The sequence below is a fragment of the Entelurus aequoreus genome, linkage group LG14, assembly GCF_033978785.1.
Source record: "Entelurus aequoreus isolate RoL-2023_Sb linkage group LG14, RoL_Eaeq_v1.1, whole genome shotgun sequence".
NCBI classification, from domain to species: domain Eukaryota; kingdom Metazoa; phylum Chordata; class Actinopteri; order Syngnathiformes; family Syngnathidae; genus Entelurus; species Entelurus aequoreus.
The window spans coordinates 16324985-16348846 of record NC_084744.1 but is presented as its reverse complement, the minus strand read 5'-3'; the positions used below and the strand labels follow the sequence as shown (position 1 = coordinate 16348846).

The following is a 23862-nucleotide window of genomic DNA, read 5'->3' as shown; positions in this document are numbered from 1 at the left end:
ATGAACATGTAAATACACGATTAATAATATTCAGCTTTTCGAAGCTAAAAAAATAGAAGCTAACCTAGCTACGTAGCCAACGTGATAGCATCAGTCTCAAATGCAGATAGAAACTAAATTTAAAAAAAAACCTGACTGGATGGATAGACAGAAGATCAAAAATACTATTAAACCATGAACATGTAAATACACGATTAATAATATTCAGCTTGGCGAAGCTAAAAAAACAGAAGCTAACCTAGCTACGTAGCCAACGTGATAGCATCAGTCTCAAATGCAGATAGAAACTACATTTAAAAAAAACCCTGACTGGATGGATAGACAGAAGATCAAAAATACTATTAAACCATGAACATGTAAATACACGATTAATAATATTCAGCTTGGCGAAGCTAAAAAAACAGAAGCTAACTTAGATGCGGCGGCGGGCTTACTCACTGTAGTGCGTCTGCTATCCTGCTCAAAACAGAACACAACCTCCTGGTGTTGGTGTTGCTGTAGTCCGCCGCTCCACCGATCGCACCTACAACTTTCTTATTTGCAGTCTCCATTGTCCATTAAACAAATTGCAAAAGATTCACCAACACAGATGTCCAGAATACTGTGGAATTTTGTCGAAGAAAACAGAGGTATTTGAATTGGGTCCAAACACTTCCCTTGCCCTCGTGACGTCACGCGCATACGTCATCATACCGCGACGTTTTCAAGCGGAAGTTTCCTGGGAAGTTTAAAATTGCACTTTATAAGTTAACCCGGCCGTATTGGCATGTGTTGCAATGTTAAGATTTCATCATTAATATATAAACTATCAGACTGCGTGGTCGGTAGTAGTGGGTTTCAGTAGGCCTTTAATACAATCTATCAATTCAAATATAATTTTAAAGTGGGTTTTAACAAGAGGGGTCATCTTGTATATACAATGTTTTCCTTCTCCTCCTTCTTCTTCTTCTTCCTCTTCTTTCTCTTCCTCTTCCTCTTCCGTTTACCATTAATTGATTAACGTGGACCCCAACTTGGACTTAAACAAGTTGAAAAACGTATTCGGGTGTTACCATTTAGTGGTCAATTGTACCGAATATGTACTGTACTGTGCAATCTACTAATACAATTTTCAATCAATCAATTCCAACTTCAAACTGTTCAGCCTATTCTGGAATCGGGGGCTTTCCCTTGACAAATTCCCAGATTTCCCCAAATTTCCTGTTTTCCTGGCCATTTTTCCCATTTAAAATGACGTAGACATTTTTCAAACTTTCACCATTTCCACATTTTTCAACCTATTCATACCATTCTACCTTCAACACATTCCACAATTCTGGAAATTCAAACTACTCTTTTTCAAGTTAAAAAAAAAATTCCAGTATTTTCCAGAATTCCTATTTCCACCCTTTTTTTCTGGCGACTACTCTTCCCACATTTGTCAACCCACTTCAACCGTTCCACTGTCAAAACGTTCCTCTTAATTAGGAAAAAAAACAAAGTTGTTTTTTGAACTGGAAAAATTCCCTGTTTTCCCGAAATTCCAGGAATTCCGTAATACCATTTCTCAATTCATCATGTTGCTACTTCAACATTTCTCGACCGATTTGAACATTTTTCAACACCAACCATTTCAACTCATTCAGACCATTCAAGTTTTTTACCATTTTCAAAAAAATTCCAGTTTTTCCCAAAATTCCCAATTTTTTCTGAAATTCCCATTGAAATCAATGGGACATTCTTCAAAGTTCCACAATCCCCACATTTTTCATCTGATTCAAACTGTTCCAACTTCTAAATATTCAGCCTGTTCAAGAATTGTGTGCTTTACTTCAACAATTCTAAAAAAAATTCCCGGATTTCCCATAATTCCTTTTTTTTTCTTTTTTGCATTTTCCCAATCAAAATGAATTGGCCATTTTTCAAACTTCCACAATGCCCACATCCTTCAACCCATTCAAACCATTCCACTATTAACAAATTCCACCCTTTTTCCAAGTTAAAAAAAATTCCAGATTTCCCCAAAATTCCCTAATATAATTTACTACGTCAACATTTCTTGCCCGATTTAAACAATTATAACACCAACAAATTCAGCTCATTCAGGGCATTCATGCTCCTAATCATTTTCAAAAAATCCCCCTTTTACCAAAATTCCCAAATTTCCAGGAAGTTCCTTTTGAAATGAATGGGACATTTTTCCAAGTTTCGCAATTCCCACATATTTCATTCAACCTGTTCAAACCATTCCAACATTAACACATTCCACTCATCCTGGATATTCAAACTAACACATTCCCAAGTTCCAAACCAAATTGCGGTTTTCCTGGAAATTCAAACTCTTCAACATTCAAACCATTCCAACATTCTAACTATTTCAGCGTTTAAACAATTTCGACATTCAAACCATTTCTACATTCATCCTACATTCCATTAGCATTTCAGTTCAGCGTTAGCTCTTCAACATTCAACCATTCCAACATTCAAACTATTCTTACATTCATACTACATTATGTCAGCATTTCAGTTCACCTTCAGCATTGGAGCATTCACACGCAATTCCTTCAGGAATTGCCTCTTCTAGTTATTCTTTGCTTTTTGTAGTTGTAGTTTGTGGAGGGGGGCGTGGCCTGCAGAAAAGCGGGGTGTGCCAGGACCGGCTTCGAAATCAGGGACAAGTGATTAGATAACTAGGCCCAGGTGGACCATCTACGCACCTGTCGCTGATTTCGAAGCTGGTCCTGACACACCCCGCTTCGCTGCAGGCCCGCAGGCCACGCCCCCCTCCACATAGTTATGTCTATTGTATTGTCAACATTCTCTCCGTAACGTGCACTAAATTTCAATGTGTGGTTACGTATGGATCTAAACCCCCTTTCCTGCTCATCCACCTGCTCCTCTATGTTCCAATTTAGTACCAATGGGAGGCTTCGAACATTTCCACTTGAGAGTGTTTGTCAGGAAGTGTGTTAGTCGTCGTAATTACAGCTGGAGGCTACCACCAACACAGAGAGAGGCGAAGCAGCCGTTTCTGACACGTAGCCCACTGCGCTCATCATCTGGAAATTAATACTGCAAATAAAGCCAGCACACACACACACACGCACACACACACACACAAATGCAGTAGCACATGCGCAGAAAGTGAGTGTAATTTGGATAAGTGGAAGAGCTCGCATCCGTTTGCTCCCTGCAAGAGGGAGGAAGGGAAGAGAGAGTGCTTGACTCCCTGTCACACTGCTAGAGAGAATTCTAATTAGGTTTATTTTTTATTGCCGAGGTGAAAGCGCAGAGGACCGAAGAAAAGGGGGGCGAGACGGAGCGTGCAGAGCACTCTGAAAAATCAGCATTTTTTATCCCAGCCATGTGCTGCACTCTGACCTCAACCTTTCCTCATATCTATTCTCTTGGCATCCCTGCGGTGGCTTCAACACAGTTTTAGTGTCATCGTCGGTCCCCGAGAATCCCCTCAAAATTATATATTTCGTATTCAGGCAATGCACCCAAAACTGTGGAGAGTACAGACTTTTCAGTTAGCAACACCTTTTTTTGGGTTAGAGACTTCAAACAATTGAAGTATATGGTCAAACTCCCAGCACAGTATATTTTGAAGATGCATTAAAGTGGAACTGCACTTTTTTGGGAATTTTGCCTATCATTCACAATCAATATGAGAGACAAGAACACGCGTTTTTTTTTTCTTTTAAATATGATAACAAAAATGCTAAATATGATAACAAAAATTCTTGTAAGATGTGGCTAAAGGGAGTCACCGTTGTTGCCTTCAAAGCCCTTTAAAACAACTTCAAAACCCGCAGCAACGTTTTGTATACACACTGCAAGTATATACTGTATATAATGTAGTAACAGACACGTTCATAACAATATGTAATATGTACAATATTTACCGTATTTTGGTCATTTTAATCATTGCTAGAACTAAATTTTTGGCGCATTGCTTTCGGTTTCCATAGCACCATTCCAATGTCTTTCTACTTCCGGATACAAAACACTTCTTTGTCTTCTAATCATGGAAGACTTGGTAACAGACAATGAAGACGACTATTTTTTACTTATGAGGATTCACAACCTTATATTTTTGAATCTGAAGTAATGGAGGATCAACTACTGCTTCTAGAAGCAAACTGATTTTGATACATGTAATGCTCATAAGGGTATTCTAGTAAAATATGTGTGTAAACATGTGATGTGTAAATATCAAAATATTACGTTGAATCACTTTTTGTAAGGCAATATTACATTTAATGAAAATTTTACATAAATGAATGCATACACTTTATAAATACAGTATTTATTATGTGCACGAAGAAATAACAGTTACAATTGTATGCATCTTCCAAACAAGAAAGAGGTTTTATCACATCAACATCGGACTAACAACAGTCCTTTAAATCAGTGTTTTTCAACCTTTTCTAAGCCGAGGCACATTTTTTTCATTGAAAAAATCTGAGGCACATCACCAGCAGAAAACATTAAAAAATAAAACTCAGCAGCAGATATTGACAGTAAAAAGTTGTTCTCGCAATTGTTGGATATGAATTCAAACCATGACCAAGCATGCATCACTATAGCTCTTGTCTCAAAGTAGGTGTTCTGTCCCAACCTGTCACATCACACCGTGACCTATTTTGAGGTTTTTGGTGTTCTCCTGTGTGTAGTGTTTTAGTTCCTGTCTTGCACTCCTATTTTGGTGTTGATTGTCATGTCATGTACGGATGTACTTCGTGGACGCCGTCTGCTCCACAAGCTGTAAGTCTTTGCTGTCGTCCAGCATTCTGTTTTTGTTTACTTTGTAGCCAGTTCAGTTTTAGTCTCGTTCTACATAGCCATCCCTAAGCTTTAATGGCTTGTCTTAGTGGCACTCGCCTTTTTTTTTTTTTTTTTTTTGGTTTAAGCATTAGATACCTTTTTACCTGCACCCTGCCTCCCGCTGTCGCCTGCATATTGTGATCACGACAAACCATCGTCGTCTCACACGATGTGTTCCAGACATCTACAAAGCAATTAGCTACCGGCTGCCACCTACTGATATGGTATGGTACAACACGGTTACTCTGCCGAGCTCTAGACAGCACCGACACTCAACAACGGCACATTATTTGCAGATTATAATTACCGGTTTGCAAAAAATATTTTAAACCCAAATAGGTGAAACTGCATAATCTCCCACGGCACACCAGACTGTATCTCACGGCACACTAGTGGTTGAAAAACACTGATCTAAAAGATGTCATGAAATGTTGAACGTTTATCAACCATATGTTTGTGTTATAATTTTATGTATTGTTATTCATATTATTATAGTTATTTTGTGAGTAATATTCATAATTAGTGATCCTAATAAGTATTTTGCTTGATTAGATATAAGTTAATGTTGTCTTCGGCTTAATTTCCTCCTCAGATCGTGACTTCAGCATCCAGGTGAGCACGGAGCGACGGTCCTTCACGGCCGGTGAGCCGCTGGAACTCCGCTGTGCCATCGAGGCGCAGAACGTCCCCGAGCGCTTCTTCTCGGTGTCGTGGGTCTTCAGCAGCTCACCGGTGGCCGTGGTGGGCCCCGGTGCCGTGCCCGTCCTGGGCCCCGACTACGTGGCCCGTGAAGCCGCCGGCCACATGACCGTGCGCAAGGAGAGCGTCAATGTGCACCTGCTCAAGCTGCAGCATCTGCGCACCGAAGACGCCGGCAAATACATCTGTCGCGTGACGGAGCGGGAAAAGACGCCCACGGGAGACTTTATCGACCGCAGCAAGAGGTCCCGCAATGTTCAGATCACGGTGCAGCCGCTCAGTGAGTAATAAGCCACTGGCTCAGTTGTCCTGTCCTTACTTGTCAATTACACTAAGAATGATGAGCTATTCATAAGAGCAATTTTATCCTCATATATCAGTGCTATTGAATGACCATCCCACTCACCTTGCACACTATTGTTAGCTGTGAGTAAGTACAGATCACATAATGCTGCTCTTTCTCTTAATGTATTTTCCTTTTGAGTGGATTGCTAAGGAACTGTAATGTAAAATTATTGCAAGAGAGGCAGTGGGTGGGGGGGGGGGCGAGTAGAAAAGCTGCAAAGTGTAGACTTACAAAGGCTGAACTAACAGCCATGAAATAAGGCTACAAAGAAATAAAAAAAGGATCATCTCTGCAGGGTCCTCCAAGAAGTTTCCCTATGCTGGATGATGGGATTCTCCCCAGAGGGTCCTTTTAGGATGCATGGCTAGGTCAGTCAGGCTTGCAGCTGATCAGTGCAAATCTACAGTCGTGGTCAAAAGTTGACATACACTTGTAAAGAACAATGTCATGGCTGTCATGAGTTTCCAATCATTTCTACAACTCTTTTTTTTTTTTTTTGTGATAGGGATTAGAGCACATACATGTTGGTCACAATTTTTTTTTATGAAGTTTGGTTCTTTTATGAATTTATTATGGGTCTACTGAAAATGTGACCAAATCTGCTGGGTCAAAAGTATACATACAGCAATGTTAATATTTGGTTACATGTCCTTTGGCAAGTTTCACTGCAATAAGGCGCTTTTGGTAGCCATCCACAAGCTTCTGGCAAGTTTCTGGTTGAATTTTTGACCACTCCTCTTGACAAAATTGGTGCATTTCAGCCAAATGTGTTGGTTTTCTGACATGGACTTGTTTCTTCAGCATTGTCCACACGTTTAAGTCAGGCCTTTGGGAAGGCCATTCTAAAACCTTAATGCTAGCCTGATTTAGACATTCCTTTACCACTTTTGACGTGTGTTTGGGGTCATTGTCTTGTTGGAACACCCAACTGCGCCCAGGACCCAACCTCCAGGCTGATGATTTTAGGTTGTCCTGAAGAATTTGGAAGGTTTTAGAATGGCCTTCCCAAAGGCCTGACTTAAACGTGTGGACAATGCTGAAGAAACAAGTCCATGTCAGAAAACTAACAAATTTAGCTGAACTGCACCAATTTTGTCAAGAGGAGTGGTCAAAAACTCAACCAGAAGCTTGTGGATGGCTACCAAAAGCGCCTTATTGCAGTGAAACTTGCCAAGGGACATGTAACCAAATATTAACATTGCTGTATGTATACTTTTGACCCGGAAGATTTGGTCACATTTTCAGTAGACCCATAATAAATTCATAAAACAACCAAACTTCATGAATGTTTTTTGTGACCAACAAGTATGTGCTCAAATCACTCTATCACAAAAAAATAAGAGTTGTACAAATTATTGGAAACTCAAGACAGCCATGACATTATGTTCTTTACAAGTGTATGTAAACTTTTGACCACGACTGTACCTTCAAAATGTGTGTTTTTGGTGGCAGTTGGGCGATTTGCTTCATTCCCTCCTCCCTTTTGACTACCAAGTCTCTCTGGACCGGAAGAAAGTGTGTAGCCATCTGCTACCAGTGTTAAAAAAAACAACAACATGGTACCCACAATGTAGCATTTCCTTTCAAGCGGCTAACGCCAGCCAGCCTACCATGACCTTGATGCACCGCTTGCTAAGTGAGCCCAAAACAATGGCCTTAAGCCAGTGGAGGTCTCCAGAGAAACTCTCTTTATGGAAGGGGTTGTTGCAACAAAAGACCCTAATGCCTTATAAAGGATGTTTATGGTTTTTACACAGGTTAATTATAGCCGTGGTTATTGAAGGGTGACCTGAAAATAGAGCTAGTGGAGATGTAGCACTTTTTCCATGCTCAGATAGAGCAGACTCAAAGGGGTCCTATTACGCCAAATTCACTTTTCTTACCTGTTGGTACTTTTTTGTGTATTTTAAATTTGAAATCAAACCATGGAGGCAAGGCGGAGATATTTATAAAGCAACCTCGCCCTCTTCCAAAAAACAAGCAAGCCGTTTGGAATTTGAGACTATTGTGACGTATTTTGCTTTAGTTATGTCAGCGGATATCTCCACACATGAAAGAGTTTTACTTAAATAACTTTGTGCAGGTCTGCCATTTTAGTCCAAAGTTGTAGTCAATGAGTTCCTTATTTTTCTCTATCCTCTTGTTGTGGGGCAGACTGGCTCGTTCATGCACATGCATGCCAAAATCCTCTGCTGTTACCATTTCTAATAAAAAGTAGCATACAGTTCCAATTTGTCAGTAGACTCTATATGGAAGCGTTAAAAACTACAACATGTCTGACGGTGTGGAAACACTGTCAAAGCGGCTTGGCCTGGAGGAGGATTTTGGCACGTAAATAAGTCTGCCCATAAAACGGCGCATTCTGAAGAGAAAGTGACTGGAAACAAAATCATGTAAATTTTTCACCAATTTTTACATGTTATATAGACCACAATGAAGTGTTTTAAATGAAAAAGTAACATTTTCACCAAGCAGAATCAGACTTGCGTTTCCACTGTGGGGTGTGCAGGCAGGTTAACAATAGCTAATTACAGGTCTCGTGTTATACCATTTTTCTGCAAATTTGTGTTGAAGGTCCCACGGTAGTGTATTGGAAGTATTTTGGTCAAAACTTAATGCTGGAGTTTGGATGAATAGCGCTAACATTACAGACCCATTTGAATTCATCATGCTAGGTTAGCTTATTTTCTAAATCAATCAATCAATCAAAGTTTATTTATAAGGCCCTTAATCACAAATGCCTCAAATGGCTGCACAAACCACAATGACAACACCACATCAGGGCAAGAAAAAACTCTACCCAATGGGACAACAAGAAACGTTGGAAGGGACGAAAGATTTGGACACACCCCCAGGGCGACCAGTGCAATGGATGCCGAGTGGGTACGGTTAAAAATGTAAGAGTCCAGTCCATAGTGAGGCCAGCAGGGGATCCTCTTGTATGTAGACAAGACAGCAGTGCAAATACATCACCAATTGATGCACAGAGGAGTGGTCCATCCCAGGTCCAGACTCAGAAGAGCGAGCCCATCCTCCGTGGAAACTGATCGGTGGCCAACTGATAGCCTCTCCAAAAGAGAGGGGGCAGATAAACTGGTCTAAAAAGGGGTCTATTTGAAGACTAGGGTGTATAAATAGGATGGCAACTTAAATGCTTCTTGAAGAAAAACAAACTGACTGATGGTTAGGTGGTAAAAGTTTATTTTAAGATGTATACTGAATAGGGATGTGCCGACCTATAAGCCACTGATCAGTATCGGCCGTTTTTCTTGAAAAAATATGTGATCACCACTGATTATTAATGCCTTTTAATGCCGATCACTAACGGGAATCCCCTCTGGATAATATTGTACTTATTTTTAATCCCTCGACTAACATGCGAGCGGCTTAATTGCTTGCAGCTAATATTATTTTCATTGCAGTCCCCCGACTGACGAGCTAGAAGCTAATTGTGTGTCTCCAAACATAGTGTGAAGACTCCCCCCTCAGTTAATAATAATCAACTCTATTGCGAAAAATAAACTGCATTTAGGTGTCATTATCAAGTGTTATTACCAAGTATTAGGACACGGCTAAACATGTTACACAAATACAGGCATGAGGAGACATGCTATTTGCTAAGCTAGCCAACAAACTAATCAATCAATCAATCGATCAATGTTTATTTATATAGCCCTAAATCACAAGTGTCTCAAAGGGCTGTACAAGCCACAACGACATCCTCGGTACAGTAGTAAAGCTTTCAGTGGTATGTGAATATGCAGGGTGGGCTCATGTTGGGAGCGTCATTCAGTCTCTCTTCCGGCTACCATCCCCAGACTGATGGTCAGTCGGAACGACTAATCAAGACATGGAAGCTGCTATCAGATGTGTTTGCCATCAGGACCCAGTTGAGTGGGCGGGCTCAGTCTCCTGGATTGATAAGCACTTAAACACCCTTGTCAGCTCAGCTACTAGGATGTCTCCTTTACAGTATATGCGGCCTATAGGTTCCAGCCTCCCGCCTTTCCGTCTCTGGAGACGGAGATAGCTGTTCTCTCAGTGGACCAGCCTGTCTGTCGCCCTTGCCAGGATTGGCGCAACACTCAGGCAGCACTTGAACCGACTTAAGTGTGCAGCCAATTGCTATCGCGCTCCTATGCTCCGGGTCAGAAGGTGTGGCTGGCAAGTGTTGTATCCTCTTAAAAACTGTCTCCTCATTACGATTATCAACCTGAGTGCAGTCAGACTCAAACTGCTAACTTTGCTCAAGATCCATTCACTACATCTAAACTCAAGCTAGTTGTTATGCCGTCCAGTCGCGAAATTTCTTACAAAAAACATTTTGGAAATGATAAACGTTACAATCAAAGAAAATATAGCAATTTCTTAAAACTTCTTTGTGTGTTCTCATCCCCCAAAATAAGAAAAATCCTCAATTAGCCAAGTAGGCTGGTCGACAGTCATCCAGCTTTTGATGTTCGGGCAATTACCAATCCTTAGAGACATGTCAATACCTGGTGGATTGGGTAAGTTATGATCATAAGGATTGTACGTGGATCTCATGTAGACTTACAGTATCTTACACCACTCTCAGATTGCAAACTTCCACACTAAGGCTATGTCTACATTAAGCCGGATAACTCCTTAAACGAATAGTTATTTAGCCTAAGCACCGTCAGCCACACTAAACTATCGTTTTACACAGGTAAGTGCGCCGTGTATTTCTTGAATCTCCGGCTCTTAGCTTTGAATGGACTCATCAATAGTTTACAAACTGAGTTCGGAGAGGAGGTGACACAAGAAAGACCGCGCCCCACACAGGAAGTGACGTCAGAAAGAACGCGCCACAGCCAGCTTCATAATAAAGCAGTTACGTAATCCGGAGCAAAACACTGGAAATATGGAGGCGAGTCATCCAGACATGCCCGTGTTTCTCCTTCCGTCTATACAGACGCTTGTGGAAAACACACATGAATACCATAAGAGAAAGCGATTGCAGCTATTTGGGATACAACACTTCTCAGATGGCAAGAGAACTTTCGAATGTCCAGGTCCAGGGGGGTTAATGTGTGGGGGGTTTGGTGGTAGCGGGGGCGTATAATGTAGCCCGGAAGAGTTAGGGATCCATGGGATTCTGGGTATTTGTTCTGTTGTGTTTATGTTGTGTTACAGTGCGGATGTTCTCCCGAAATGTGTTTGTCATTCTTGTTTGGTGTGGGTTCACAGTGTGGCGTATATTAGTAAGAGTGTTAAAGTTGTTTATATCGCCACCGTCAGTGTAACCTGTATGGCTGTGGAACAAGTATGCCTTGCTGTCACATACGTGTGCAAGCAGAATCTGCATACAACATGTACCTGGACTGGCACGTTGATACTGTTGGCTGTAGAGGGCGCTAAATGCTGTGTCATCACAGTATCCCCTTATTATAGTTGACAGGGTGATAATCGGAGAATAATTGCCCCGGGAGATTACAGGGAGAGGCACTGAAATCCGGAAGTCTCCCTGGTAAATCGGAGGGTCGGCAAGTATGCAGTTGAGCCGCATCAGAGTGGTCAAAGAGCCGCATGCGGCTCCGGAGCCGCGGGTTGCCGACCCCTGTCCTAGTATTACTAGAAGTATTGTTACTCCCAGCTTCCTGCTCCCTCGTCTGTTTTGTTTCTAGTTTTTTAACACAATTGTTATCTAGCCTTGTTACATTTTTCCTAGCAGTGCTCCTCTGATTTTCGTTTTGGACTACTAAGTTTATTCCCAGTCTTTCTGCCTTAGGTGTACTTTGCCTTTTTTTCAAACCTTACGCTTCGCTTTCTGTTGTTACTTTTGCCAATTTGCCAATCAGTTTTTTCAACCTCTCTGCCTTGCATCTTGGGTTCCTGCCTCACTACACCTAACATGCATGCTATTTTTTCCCCTTTTCAATACCAATAACAACAAGGATTTTGAAATATTCTCCGTGGCCCAATTGGCACACAGCACTGTTTAGCCTGAACCTCTGCAAGCTTATGAGACCGTAGGACTGCATGCAACTCGCTGAAAAGTGGGATGGATTAAGTAAAACATTGTTGGGACCCTTTTACAATGGACACGCAGAAATTAATACTCAACTGCACTGCTTGGTGGAAATTAACAAGCCTAAAAAGGGCAAAAGTCAAAATAGGCAAGTTAAGATAATGTGAGGTTTCAGCTTTCAGTGTGTGTGTGTGTGTGTGTGTGTGTGTGTGTGTGTGTGTGTGTGTGTGTGTGTGTGTGTGTGTGTGTGTGTTTGTATTTCTACCCTTCTTGTGACATCAACAAGGAAATATACCTTCCATATTCCATTTTTTTTTTTTCTTTTCCAAGATGGCGGCGCGCACAGACGCAGCGGCTCACGGCTCTCCTTTTCAGTGCTCTTTACTCCTTATTTTCTTCTTGTTTTTTTTCCTTTTGTGCACCACCTGTACTGCAAACACCCGGTACACCCGCCAGTCACTCTTGGATATCGGGAACTCGCACCAGATATCTGTTTCGAGCGACTTTCACCACGAGCACAACATCCCAGACGACATAGCAAGAGCACCGGGCTCTCCGTGGTTTGTTGTCGGGTCTGGGAGATGGCGCAGACGGAGGAGGGAGAGGAAGCAGAAGCGTGGCCGCAGGTCCGGCGTCTTGCTCAGGCTTAGGAAACAACCCCACAAGCCACCTCTACCGAGCCTGTTCCTCTCCAATGCCAGATCCCTCGTACAGAAGATGGACGACCTGGAGTTACAACTCGCTGGAAACCGCTATGTTCGGGACTGTTGGGCTATGATTATCACCGAAACCTGGCTTCACCCGGAAATACCCGATGCTAGCATGCAGCTAGCCGGCCGCACTCTGCTCCGCCGGGACAGAACTAAGGACTCCGGTAAGAGCAGAGGAGGGGGGCTCTGTATTTACGTGCATGAGAACTGGTGCAACAACGGGACAATCATTGAACAGCACTGTTGCCCGGACGTGGAGTACATGTCTGTTAGATGTCGGCCTTTTTTTCTCCCGAGAGAGCTGTCTGTTGTTATCATCACGGCTGTGTATATTCCACCGGACGCCAAAGTAAACACAGCGCTCTCTCTTCTGCTGAACACCGTCAACGAACAGCAGCGGGCCCACCCCGACGGTGTTCATATCATAGCAGGGGATTTTAATAAGGCCAATCTAAAGACTGTACTCCCTAAGTTCTACCAGCACGTGAAGTGTTCTACAAGGGGCAAGAACACCCTTGACCAAGTGTATACCAACGTGAAGCGCGCGTACAAAGCTACACCCCTCCCCCAGCTTGGACAGTCAGACCATCTTTCCCTCCTGCTCTCTCCTACCTACACCCCCATCAGACGCCAGGCCAGGCCCATCACAAAGACTGTTATGACCTGGCCTGATGATGCACTCCCCAAACTTCAGGACTGCTTCCAACACACGAATTGGGACCTCTTCCAACAACAGGAGCTGGAGACAGCCACAGGAACGGTGCTGGACTACATACAGTTCTGCATCGGGAATGTGACTGTGAAAAAAACCCATCCGGGTTTACCCCAACAAGAAATCCTGGATGACCAGCCAAGTCCGCACACTCCTCAGGGCCCGCGACGCAGCCTTCAGGTCAGGGGACAGGGCACTGTACAGTGCTGCTAGAGCCGACCTGAAGAGAGGGATTAAAAAAGCAAAGGCGGACCACAGGAGGTGCATAGAGTCCCATCTGTCCAGCAATAACTCACGGGAGGTGTGGCGGGGCATTCATGACATCACGAACTACAGAGGCTGCAATGTGACAACTGCGGATCAGAGTGCGACACTGGCAGAGGAGCTTAACTGTTTCTTTGCCCGTTTCGATACCCCCCAGCGACACTCATCTGCTCCAGCCCTGCCCCCGCCCCCACCGGGCTCCGGCACCACTCCACTCACTGTACAGGAGCACAGTGTCAGACGAGTGCTCCTGGCTGTGAACCCCAGGAAGGCTGCCGGATCAGACGGAGTACCTGGAAAGGTGCTCAGGGCGTGCGCCCACCAGCTCGCTCCCCCCCTCACCAGGATCTTCAACCTCTCCCTGGCTCAGGCAGTCATCCCATCCTGCCTGAAGTCATCTACAATAATCCCGGTGCCGAAGAAGTCTCCCATCACCAGCCTGAATGATTACAGACCAGTGGCCCTCACTCCGGTAATCATGAAGTGCTTCGAGAGACTGGTTCTCCAGCACATCAAGGACCATATCCCTCCAGACTTTGACCCCCACCAGTTCGCATACCGGGCGAACAGATCCACAGAGGACGCCATCGCTGTTGCTCTCCACTCTGCTCTGAACCACCTGGAGCAGCAGCAGAGCTACGTCCGGATGCTCTCTGTGGATTATAGTTCTGCCTTCAATACAATAATCCCGGACAGACTCTGCAATAAACTGGACACTCTTGGCCTCCCCCCTCTCACAAACGCCTGGATAAGGGACTTCCTAACGGACCGACCCCAGAATGTGAGACTTGGCCCCCACCTCTCATCCACCCGCACGCTGAGCATCGGCTCCCCACAGGGCTGTGTGCTGAGCCCCCTCCTCTACTGCCTCTACACCCATGACTGCAGTCCAGCCCACAGTGACAACCTTATCGTCAAGTTTGCTGACGATACCACAGTGGTCGGGCTCATCTCCAGGGGTGACGAGGCTGCCTACAGGGAGGAGGTCCTGAAGCTGACGGCCTGGTCTTCAGAGAACAACCTCGCTCTCAACACCAGCAAAATCAGAGAGATCATCGTCGACTTCAGGAGGAGCAGCACCGACCCTGCCCCCCTCTACATCAACGGTGAGCGTGTGGAGGGGGTCCACACCTTCAGGTACCTTGGAGTCCACATCTCTAACGACTTTTCCTGGACAGTCAACACCACAGCAATCATCAAGAAGGCTCAGCAGCGGCTACACTTCCTGAGAGTCCTCGGGAAGTACAACCTGAAGCCTGACCTGCTGCTGACCTTCTACCGCTCGTCCATCGAGAGCCTGCTGACCTACTGTATTACAGTATGGTACGGCAGCTGCACTGCAGCAGACAGGGAGAGGCTGCAAAGAGTGGTCAAGACGGCTCAAAAGATCATCGGCCGCCCTCTCCCCTCTCTGATGGACATCTACACCTCCCGCTGCCTCAACAGAGCCAGTGCCATCATCAAGGACAGCACCCACCCTGGCTCTGACCTGTTCCACCTGCTGCCCTCTGGGAAGCGCTACAGGTGCATTAAAACCAAGACGAACAGGCTAAAAAACAGCTTCTTCCCCAGGGCCATAACCACCCTGAACAGACTTCCCCATTGACCCTCATAACTGCCTTCTCTTCGGTGCAATAACCCATTCCACCAACCACCCTGTTTCATGTAGATATTCATGTACATATTCATTTCACCCTCTGTATAGAGTGTACACTTGTTTTATCGCACTGTATGGAATGGCCTCAATCTCGTTACCCTGCGTAATGACAATAAAGCTGATTCTGATTCTGATTCTGATTCATATGAGGACCGGTGAACAAGTTAAGACCCAAATCATGGTCCCAATACGGAAAACCATTGCATCTAGTAGAGAGTGTCTCATTTGCACCCCTGTTGGTGAAATCTATCAAAATTAGGGTGGTTCCAAAATGGAGGGATTTTTCAAATTGACTGTGTGTCGGTTTTAAAAGTGCTCCCCCTCTGGTCAACATATGAAATAACACGTGTGTGTGAGACATTTAAATGTGCCCCTTTTAGACAAAATTTATTAAAAAAATAAAATAAATATGTTTATAGAGACATACTGTAATGAGTTGAAGTAAATAATAAAGATTAAAAACCAATTACAAACAAAACATTTAAAAAAATAAAAATAACTAAAAGCAGTCTTTTCCTCACAATATGTCAACTTTTTTCCTATAAAATTGGGAACAATTTCTCATATTCTTTCTGTTTCTGTAATATTGCAATATTTTCTTGTAAAAGTATTCCTTTTTTTTATGTAAAATGATTACTTTTGTAATGCAAAATGGTGACATTTGTCATATCAAATTTGGACTTTTATCACACTATTGCCAATGTTTTTGTTGTTCATGTAAAATGGTGACATGTTTAATAAAATTATGACAAAAGTCAAGTAAAATTCTGATTATTATAATAAAGTAAAATGACGACTCTTTTCATAAAATTTCCAAAATGTTAAGCTTTTCTTGTAAAATTTAGTAAAATTCCAACTTTTATCATAATATTGCACAGATGTTCAGTTTTTCTTGTAAAATTTTGACTTGCGTTGAGTAAAATTACAACTTGTATTATAATACTGCCAAATTTACAAGTTATTCTTGGTAAATTGTGACCTTTTTCTTGTGAAATTCCAACTCATTTTTCACAAAAAGCTGTTTTATATTTGCATAGTATGTGTATATCATTGTTGTAAATACAAATCTTTATATATCTAGAAAGGGTGGTCCTAAAGAAGTAGGCATTTTTCAGAGGTCTCAAGAAGTTAATAAATACAATAATATGTGTGTGCATGTGCATGTGTGCGTGTGCGTGTGCGTGTGCGTGTGCGTGTGTGTGTGTGTGTGTGTGTGTGTGTGTGTGTGTGTGTGTGTGTGTGTGTGTGCACTATTATTCAACTGAATAACAAAACAGACGTTTTACTCGCTTGTTTGCATCTGTTGAAGACAGATTAGTAAACAAAACCGCTACAAATATTAGGTTTAGGTTAGGTGAAGAAAGGTGCCATGGCAATGTTTTATCTTGGGTCTTCTTTAATATTGCAGGATTTACCTTCACCACCATTTGAAGAAGAAACATCTCTACGTCCACTTTGGTCTATGTGTGTCATACTATTAGATTTTTTTTTCAAGAGTGATCTCAGGTATTTCAAATGAAAGGGAAAAAAAAGGTGACAGACTGTCTTGGTTTAAGTGTGATAGGAACTAAGAGGCTAACGTGATCCATATTCATACACAGCTCATATATATTATGAAGGAAGGGAGCAGAGTTTGCCTAAAGGAGAGGGAAAAAACACCCTTCCACCACATCCCTTTTGGTTTTGAGAGCATTGTGATGTTTTTAAATTGGTGAGGTTGAGCTAAAGCAGCAACAAACAAGCAATAAAGTGTTTAAGGACTTTTTGCAGCCTGTGATCCAAGCCTTTTCACCTTGGTCAACAAGCAACAGTGAATTCTAAAAGACTATACACCCCACCCCCAGCTTTTTTAACACACACCCAAAACCACAAGGGTCTTTTCTCTAACTGTCACTCTGATGTGCCTAAGGCCAGAATGGAGCCCTGCAATATCAACCCCGAACACAAGCAAACACCAACGCGCTACACTTCACAGTAGGATGGTGTTGCACTCTAGGGAACGGGCTCTGTAATTTGTTTTATTGCCCCTGGGCTCATGTTTTCTTGGATGTTTTAACACCCGATGTGGAATTCTTGTTGTCTTTTGGAACTGTAGCTCATTACATGCGGACCTTTTTAGGCTGAGTTCACACATGGGGTTTGATACTCTGGACCAGACCCAAAATAAAAACAAATATCCGGTGTGGTTCATGTGGCATTCACACCGGTATTTTTGTTATGTTAATAAAGGCCGTATAGCAGAGGTCTCAAACAAAATGGACCTGGCGGCCACCGGCGGTAGAGTAGGGTTGAGGCTCAGGCTATGTCTACACTAAGTTGTTAACCCCTTAAACAAATAATTATTTAGCCTAAGCCCCGTTTCAGCCACACTAAACCAGCGTTTATGGTTCCCCCTCCTTGGACAATTTTTTACATGGATAAGTGCGCCGTGTATTTCTTGAATCTCCGGCACTTAGCTTTGTATGGACTCATTGATCGTTTACAAACTGAGTTCGGAGAGGAAGTGAAGTCAGAAAGACCGCGCCCCACACAGGAAGTGACGTCATAAAGAACATGCCACAGCCAGCTTCATAATAAAGCAGTTTCGTAGCTCGGAGCTAACCATTGGAAATATGGTGGTGAGTCATCCAGACATGTCGTGTTTCTCATTCTTCTACATGTGCAGACGCTTGTGGAACTCACACATGAATACCTTAAGAGAAAGCAATTGCAGCTATTTGAGATGCAACACTTCTCAGACGGCAAGAGAACTTTCGAATGTCCGGCCGGGTCAGCTGTGATGCTACTTAGCGAAAAACTTTGTCCATTTGTCGAAGGAGAGACAACGAGAATGCGAGCTCCCGTGGATGTGATGAAAATGGTAGCGTGTGCTTTGTATTACCTGGCCGTCGTGGACTGGCAATGCAGACTAGACTGTATCAGTTATTGTCCGCCATGTATGTCACCGACTCAACGTCTAGGTCAGAGTATATAAAGTCACCAAAAAGGAATGGACAATGAAGGTGCAGGCAAAAGAGTGAGGAGTGTCCTGACCAGATATCTAGATCCCTAGATTGATTGTTGTCAAAGGTTCTTTATCACATTGTTTATGTGTCTAATAAAGATTTGATTAATTTATGATGTCTCAGGTGTGATTCACTACAATAGGGCCCCACAGCACACTGGATTCCAGTTAATTGAAATACCACAACACTGGATATTGTTCAGATAAGTTACATTTAAGAACTTGCTCACAAAGCAACACTGAAGGTGACTATGACGTGCGCATTTTCAGCTCATGCATACTAGGTCGCGTTGCGCCGGCGGACGGAGGGGGTAGGGGGTCTTAAACGGTGGCATTGTTGTTAGGGATGATGTTTGATAAGGAATTATCGAGTTCGAGCCTATTATCGAATCCTCTTATTGAACCGATTCCTTATCGATTCTCTTATCGAGTCCAGATAGGTTGTTGTATATGGAAAAAAACACATAATATTTGGTTTAACAAAAGCTCACTTTTATTATATAATAAAAAAATAAAATCTAATAAATAAATAAATATTGACTGTTACCCACCTAAAAAAATAAAATAAAATAAATAACTATTGATTGTTGTTACCCAAAGTATATTAAGTGGGATTTTTCAGAGAAACAAATATATACAGCAACACAAAAACAACCTGTCTCTGTGATCACTATAGGTGTATAAATAATAATATAGTGTTAAATAAAATCAGTCCCTTGGGCACAAAACTGAAAATAATACAGCTCTCCAAAAAGTGCACTTCTGCTGCTATTTGACATAACTGTTTGTTATGATGCTTTGACATTTTTGCACTTTATTTCTTAATTGAAAGAAAATTCTATGAAGAGAAAAGTTCTTTGCAAATGTGGTTACAATGCTAAAAAATGAAAAGTTAAAGCTAAAAAAAAGAAATACACTTTATTGAGTTAACATTATTTCTTTATAGGGGGAAAAATGTTATGAGCTAGAGAATATTACAACTACACTACCCAGCATGCAACGGGAGTTACGAGCATGCGTGGTAGCCCCGAAAAGTGTTGCATGTTGCCACGCTGTGAAAGTAAACGTCAAGAACTCAGCCAACACGCCTCGTCTGCATTATTTATAATTAGACCGACAACACATCTACAGTGTGATTTTGTTTTGTTTACAAGGAAAGAAAAACAAAAGTTAAAAAAGGGAGATACGTTGTATATATATGTATGTGCTGCGGTTGTTTTAAGAACGTTGCGGCAGCTGCCGTAAAGGAGGTGCGTTGCTAGCCTGATTGCTATGTTTCCGGTTGGTCGTAAAAGTGTTCGTCATGTGTTTTACCCTGCTAAAATCTCTCAGTAAAGTTATTCGATGGATTATAGCTTTTGTTTTGAACTTTATTACACCTTGGAGCGCTTTTTCCCGTCCATTGTTTTCCTGCTTTCGCTATCTGCACCTAATGACTGAGCTACGTGACGTCATTTCTTGTGATGTCCCACGGAGCATTTCTGGTCGGGACGGGATTCGAATAAAGAATCAACTCTTTTCCTTTACTATAGTGGTCTCGATAACGGGTACCGGTTCTCAAAAAGGGATTCGAGTCAGAGGACTCGGTTCTTTTCTTATCAAACAACCGGGAAAACCGGTTTCGAGTATCATCCCTAATTGTTGTGTGTGGATACGGTTAGGTGTGATTTACCCTGGATAACCTTATCCGGCTTAGTGTAAGCGGGGCTTCAGAATCACATTTTAACTTCATGACAACATTTGTAACTCTTTCTACCAGCAGCTATAGTGACTCTATGCTATGGTAGGCCTAAAGTCTTGAATACACAAATTGTACATTTTGATTGTTGTTCCCCAAGGTATTGATAGAGATAATTCCACTTGCTTCAAAGAAGTTGCTCTTTTTGTTGCCCAATTTGTTGTGCTGTAATGTTTATGTTTGCACCTTTTTGTATTATGGTTTCTCTAGTTGGATTTAAGATTGCAATTATATATTTTAATATTAGCCGCGCGTGTTGCGTGGGGCGCAATTTCACCTACCTATGAGGTTAAGTAGAGGGTAGAAATGGCCGCTATGGCCTAAAATCTATATTGCGATATATATTGCAGGTTCCTGCGATAACATTATATATTCCGGTATATTATTTTGTAAATAAATGACAATAGATAATAATGTATAACTAGAAGAGGCAATTCCTGAAGGAAATGCGTGTGAATGATCCAATGCTGAAGTTGAACTGAAATGCTGACAGAATGTAGTATGAATGTAAGAATAGTTTGAATGTTGGAATGGTTTGACTGTTGAAGAGCTGACGCTGAACTGAAATGCTAATGGAACGTATGATGAATGTAGAAATGGTTTAAATGTTGAAATTGTTTAAACGCTGAAATAGTTAGAATGTTGGGAATAGGCTGAAAATTGTGGGAATTGTGAAACTTGAATTCATTTCAATGGGAACTTCCTGAAAATTTGGGAATTTTGGGAAAAGCGGGATTTTTTCAAAAATGGTTAGGAGCATGAATGTCCTGAATGAGCTGAATTGGTTGGTGTTAAAATTGTTTAAATCGGTCAAGAAATGTTGAATTAGTAACAGTTTTTAATTGCGAAATTCCTGGAATTTGGGGAAAACCTGAATTTTTTCTAGTTCCATAACCAATCAATAAATCAATCAATGTTTATTTATAAAGCCCTAAATCACAAGTGTCTCAAAGGGCTGCACAAGCCACAACGACATCCGCGGTACAGAGCCCACATAAGGGCAAGGAAAACTCACCCCAGTGGGACGTCGATGTGAATGACTATGAGAAACCTTGGAGAGGACCGCATATGTGGGTAACGGACATCCATTGTTTAATTTCATTAAGACACGCCTCCAGCTGACTAAAATCTGGCGTGTTGGTCAGCTTTAGGGGTATGTAGAGTTGGGTGTGATCAGCATAACAGTGAAAGCTAACAACGTATTTGCGTATGATGTCGCCTAGCGGCAGCATGTAGTTCCTACAGAGTGCAGGGCCAAGAACCGAACCCTGGGGAACTCCGCACGTTACCTTAACATAGTCCGATGTCACATTGTTATGGGAGACGCCACTGCATCTTGTCAGTAAGATAAGAGTTAAACCAAGACAAGGCTAAGACTGACATACCAATACGTGTTTTGATACGCTCTAATAAAATATTATGATCGACAGTATCAAAAGCAGCGCTAAGATCAAGAAGCAGCAACATAGATGACGCATCAGAATCCATCGTTAACAAACCTGGTTTTTGTCCTGAATATGAGGAGTGTTTTGATGGTTGAACGGTTGAAATGGTTTGAAAAATGTGAAAGGATTAGTCGAACTTAAGGGTGGAAATAGGTTACCAAAAAACGGGAATTCCTGGAAATCTGTTGAATGTGGAAAAATGGTAGTTTGGTAACCAGGATGTGTTGAAGGTGGAATGGTTTGAATGGGTTGAAGAATGTGGAAATTGTGGAAGTTTGAAAAATGGCCAATTCATTTTGAATGGGGAAAATGCCAAAAAAAGGAATTATGGGAAATCCGGGAATTATTTTTAGAATTGTTGAAAGGGAGCACACAATTCCTGAACAGGCTGAATATTTTGAAGTTGCAACAGTTTGAATCAGATGAAAAATGTGGGGACTGTGGAACTTTGAAAAATGTCCCATTGATTTCAATGGGAATTTCAGAAAAAATTGGGAATTTCGAGAAAATCTGGAATTTTTTTGAAAATTGTAAATAACTTGAATGGTCTGAATGAGTTGAAATGGTTGATCTTGAAACTTCTCATATCTGTCGAGAAATGTTGAAGTAGTAACATGTTGAATTGAGAAATGGTGTTACGGAATTCCTGAAATTTTAGGAAAACAGGGAATGTTTCCAGTTCAAAAAACAACTTTGTTTTTCCCTGATTAAGAGGAATGTTTGGACGGTGAAACGGTTGAAATGCGTTGAAAAATGTGGAAGGAGTAGTCGCCAGAAAAAAGGGTGGAAATAGGGCTTTGGAAAAGCAGGAACTTGGATAAATGATAGTTTGAGTTTCCAGAATGGTGGCATGTGTTGAAGGTGGAATGGTTTGAATAGGTCGAAAAATGTGGAAATAGTGAAAGTTTGAAAAATGCCCAATTCATTTTAAATGGGAAAAATGTCCCGGAACACCTGGAATTCTGGGAAATCTGGGAATTTTTGGAATTTTTCAAGAGAAAGCCCGAATTCCCGAATAGGCTGAACAGTTTGAAGTTGGAACGGTTTGAATAGGGTGAAAATTGTGGAAGGTAGAGCGCGCCAAAATCTGGAGAAGAAGAAGAATAATAACCATATGTGTGAATGCTCCAAAGCATTCACACATATGGTTATTATTCTTAATAATTACAAAGGCTCCTAATTGAGTTTTGATTGATTGATTGAAACTTTTTTTAGTAGATTGCACAGTTCAGTACATATTCCGTACAATTGACCACTAAATGGTAACACCCAAATAAGTTTTTCAACTTGTTTAAGTCGGGGTCCACGTAATCAATTCATGGTAAGTTGCTGACGTATGTAGTAACATATTGTCATTTCCAGTTGTTATTTTCTCAAAACTATTTTTATTCTACTTGCTTATTTACTCTTAATACCTGGTTACTGTAGCATGGTTCTATCTACACTTCTAAAATGTACTAAGCACTCATTCTTCTGTTGTTTGGGTGCTTTATATACATTTTGGGCAATACTACAAATTTGGGTATCGATCCAATACCAAGTACTCCTTGGATTCACCATTGAGGCGAGAATCACTGACTTAGAAGTGGCTTTGCCCTGTTGAGGGACATTAAATGCTAGTTAAAGACGTGTTTGTTTACTTGTCAATTACTTGCTGTCAATTTTGTGGGACACAGCTAGAATTTGTCATCAACATGCATTATCACGATATGACGATAGTATTAAAAGCTCTATCGCCAGCCAAGTTTATGTTTTGTCTATATTGCACAACCCCAGTCGAGGGCCACACAATATGTTAAAGTTAAAGTACCACTGATAGTCTCACACACACACACTAGGTGTGGTGAAATTACCCTCTGCATTTGACCCATCCCCTTGTTCCACTCCCTGGGAGGTGAGGGTTATGCATTAAGTAAGGAGTTAATTGGACAGCTTTTATGACAGGTTACATCATTATTCGTCTCAAATATTCCAAACCCCCCAAAAAACACCTTCTGCTAGGTTGACTACATAAGGTATTATTATATTTTGCTATATTTCCAACCTTCAAAGAGCTTCCAAAATATACTTTAAAGTTATATTTTGACATATTACTTAACCCAACTTAATGGTTGAAACCAGCAACTCTGATGCTAGCTCTTCCACTTAGCCAAATAAAGCTCATTACCATCAATCAATCAATCAAAGTTTGTTAATATAGCCCTAAATCACTAGTGTCTCAAAGGGCTGCACAAGCCACAACGACATCCTCAACTCAGAACCCTCAGATTACGGCTCAGGACGTCGTGGCGCGGTTGGTAGAGTGGCCGTGCCAGCAACCTGAGGGTTCCTGGTTCAATTCCCAGCTTCTACCATCCTAGTCACGTCCGTTGTGTCCTTGAGCAAGACACTTCACACTTGCTGCTGATGGTTCGTGGTTAGCACCTTGCATGGCAGCTACCTCCATCAGTGTGTGAATGTGTGTGTGAATGGGTGAATGTGGAAATAGT

At 41.9% G+C, this 23862-nt stretch overlaps 1 protein-coding gene across 1 annotated transcript in view; it reads left to right on the top strand.

Annotated features, from left to right (window-relative positions):
• The window catches only part of LOC133665349 (immunoglobulin superfamily member 3-like), a 346105-nt gene that overhangs the window by 202636 nt on the left and 119607 nt on the right, over positions 1-23862 (top strand). The window contains 1 exon segment of the mRNA XM_062070626.1: positions 5402-5788. Coding sequence (XP_061926610.1) covers positions 5402-5788 — 387 coding nt within the window.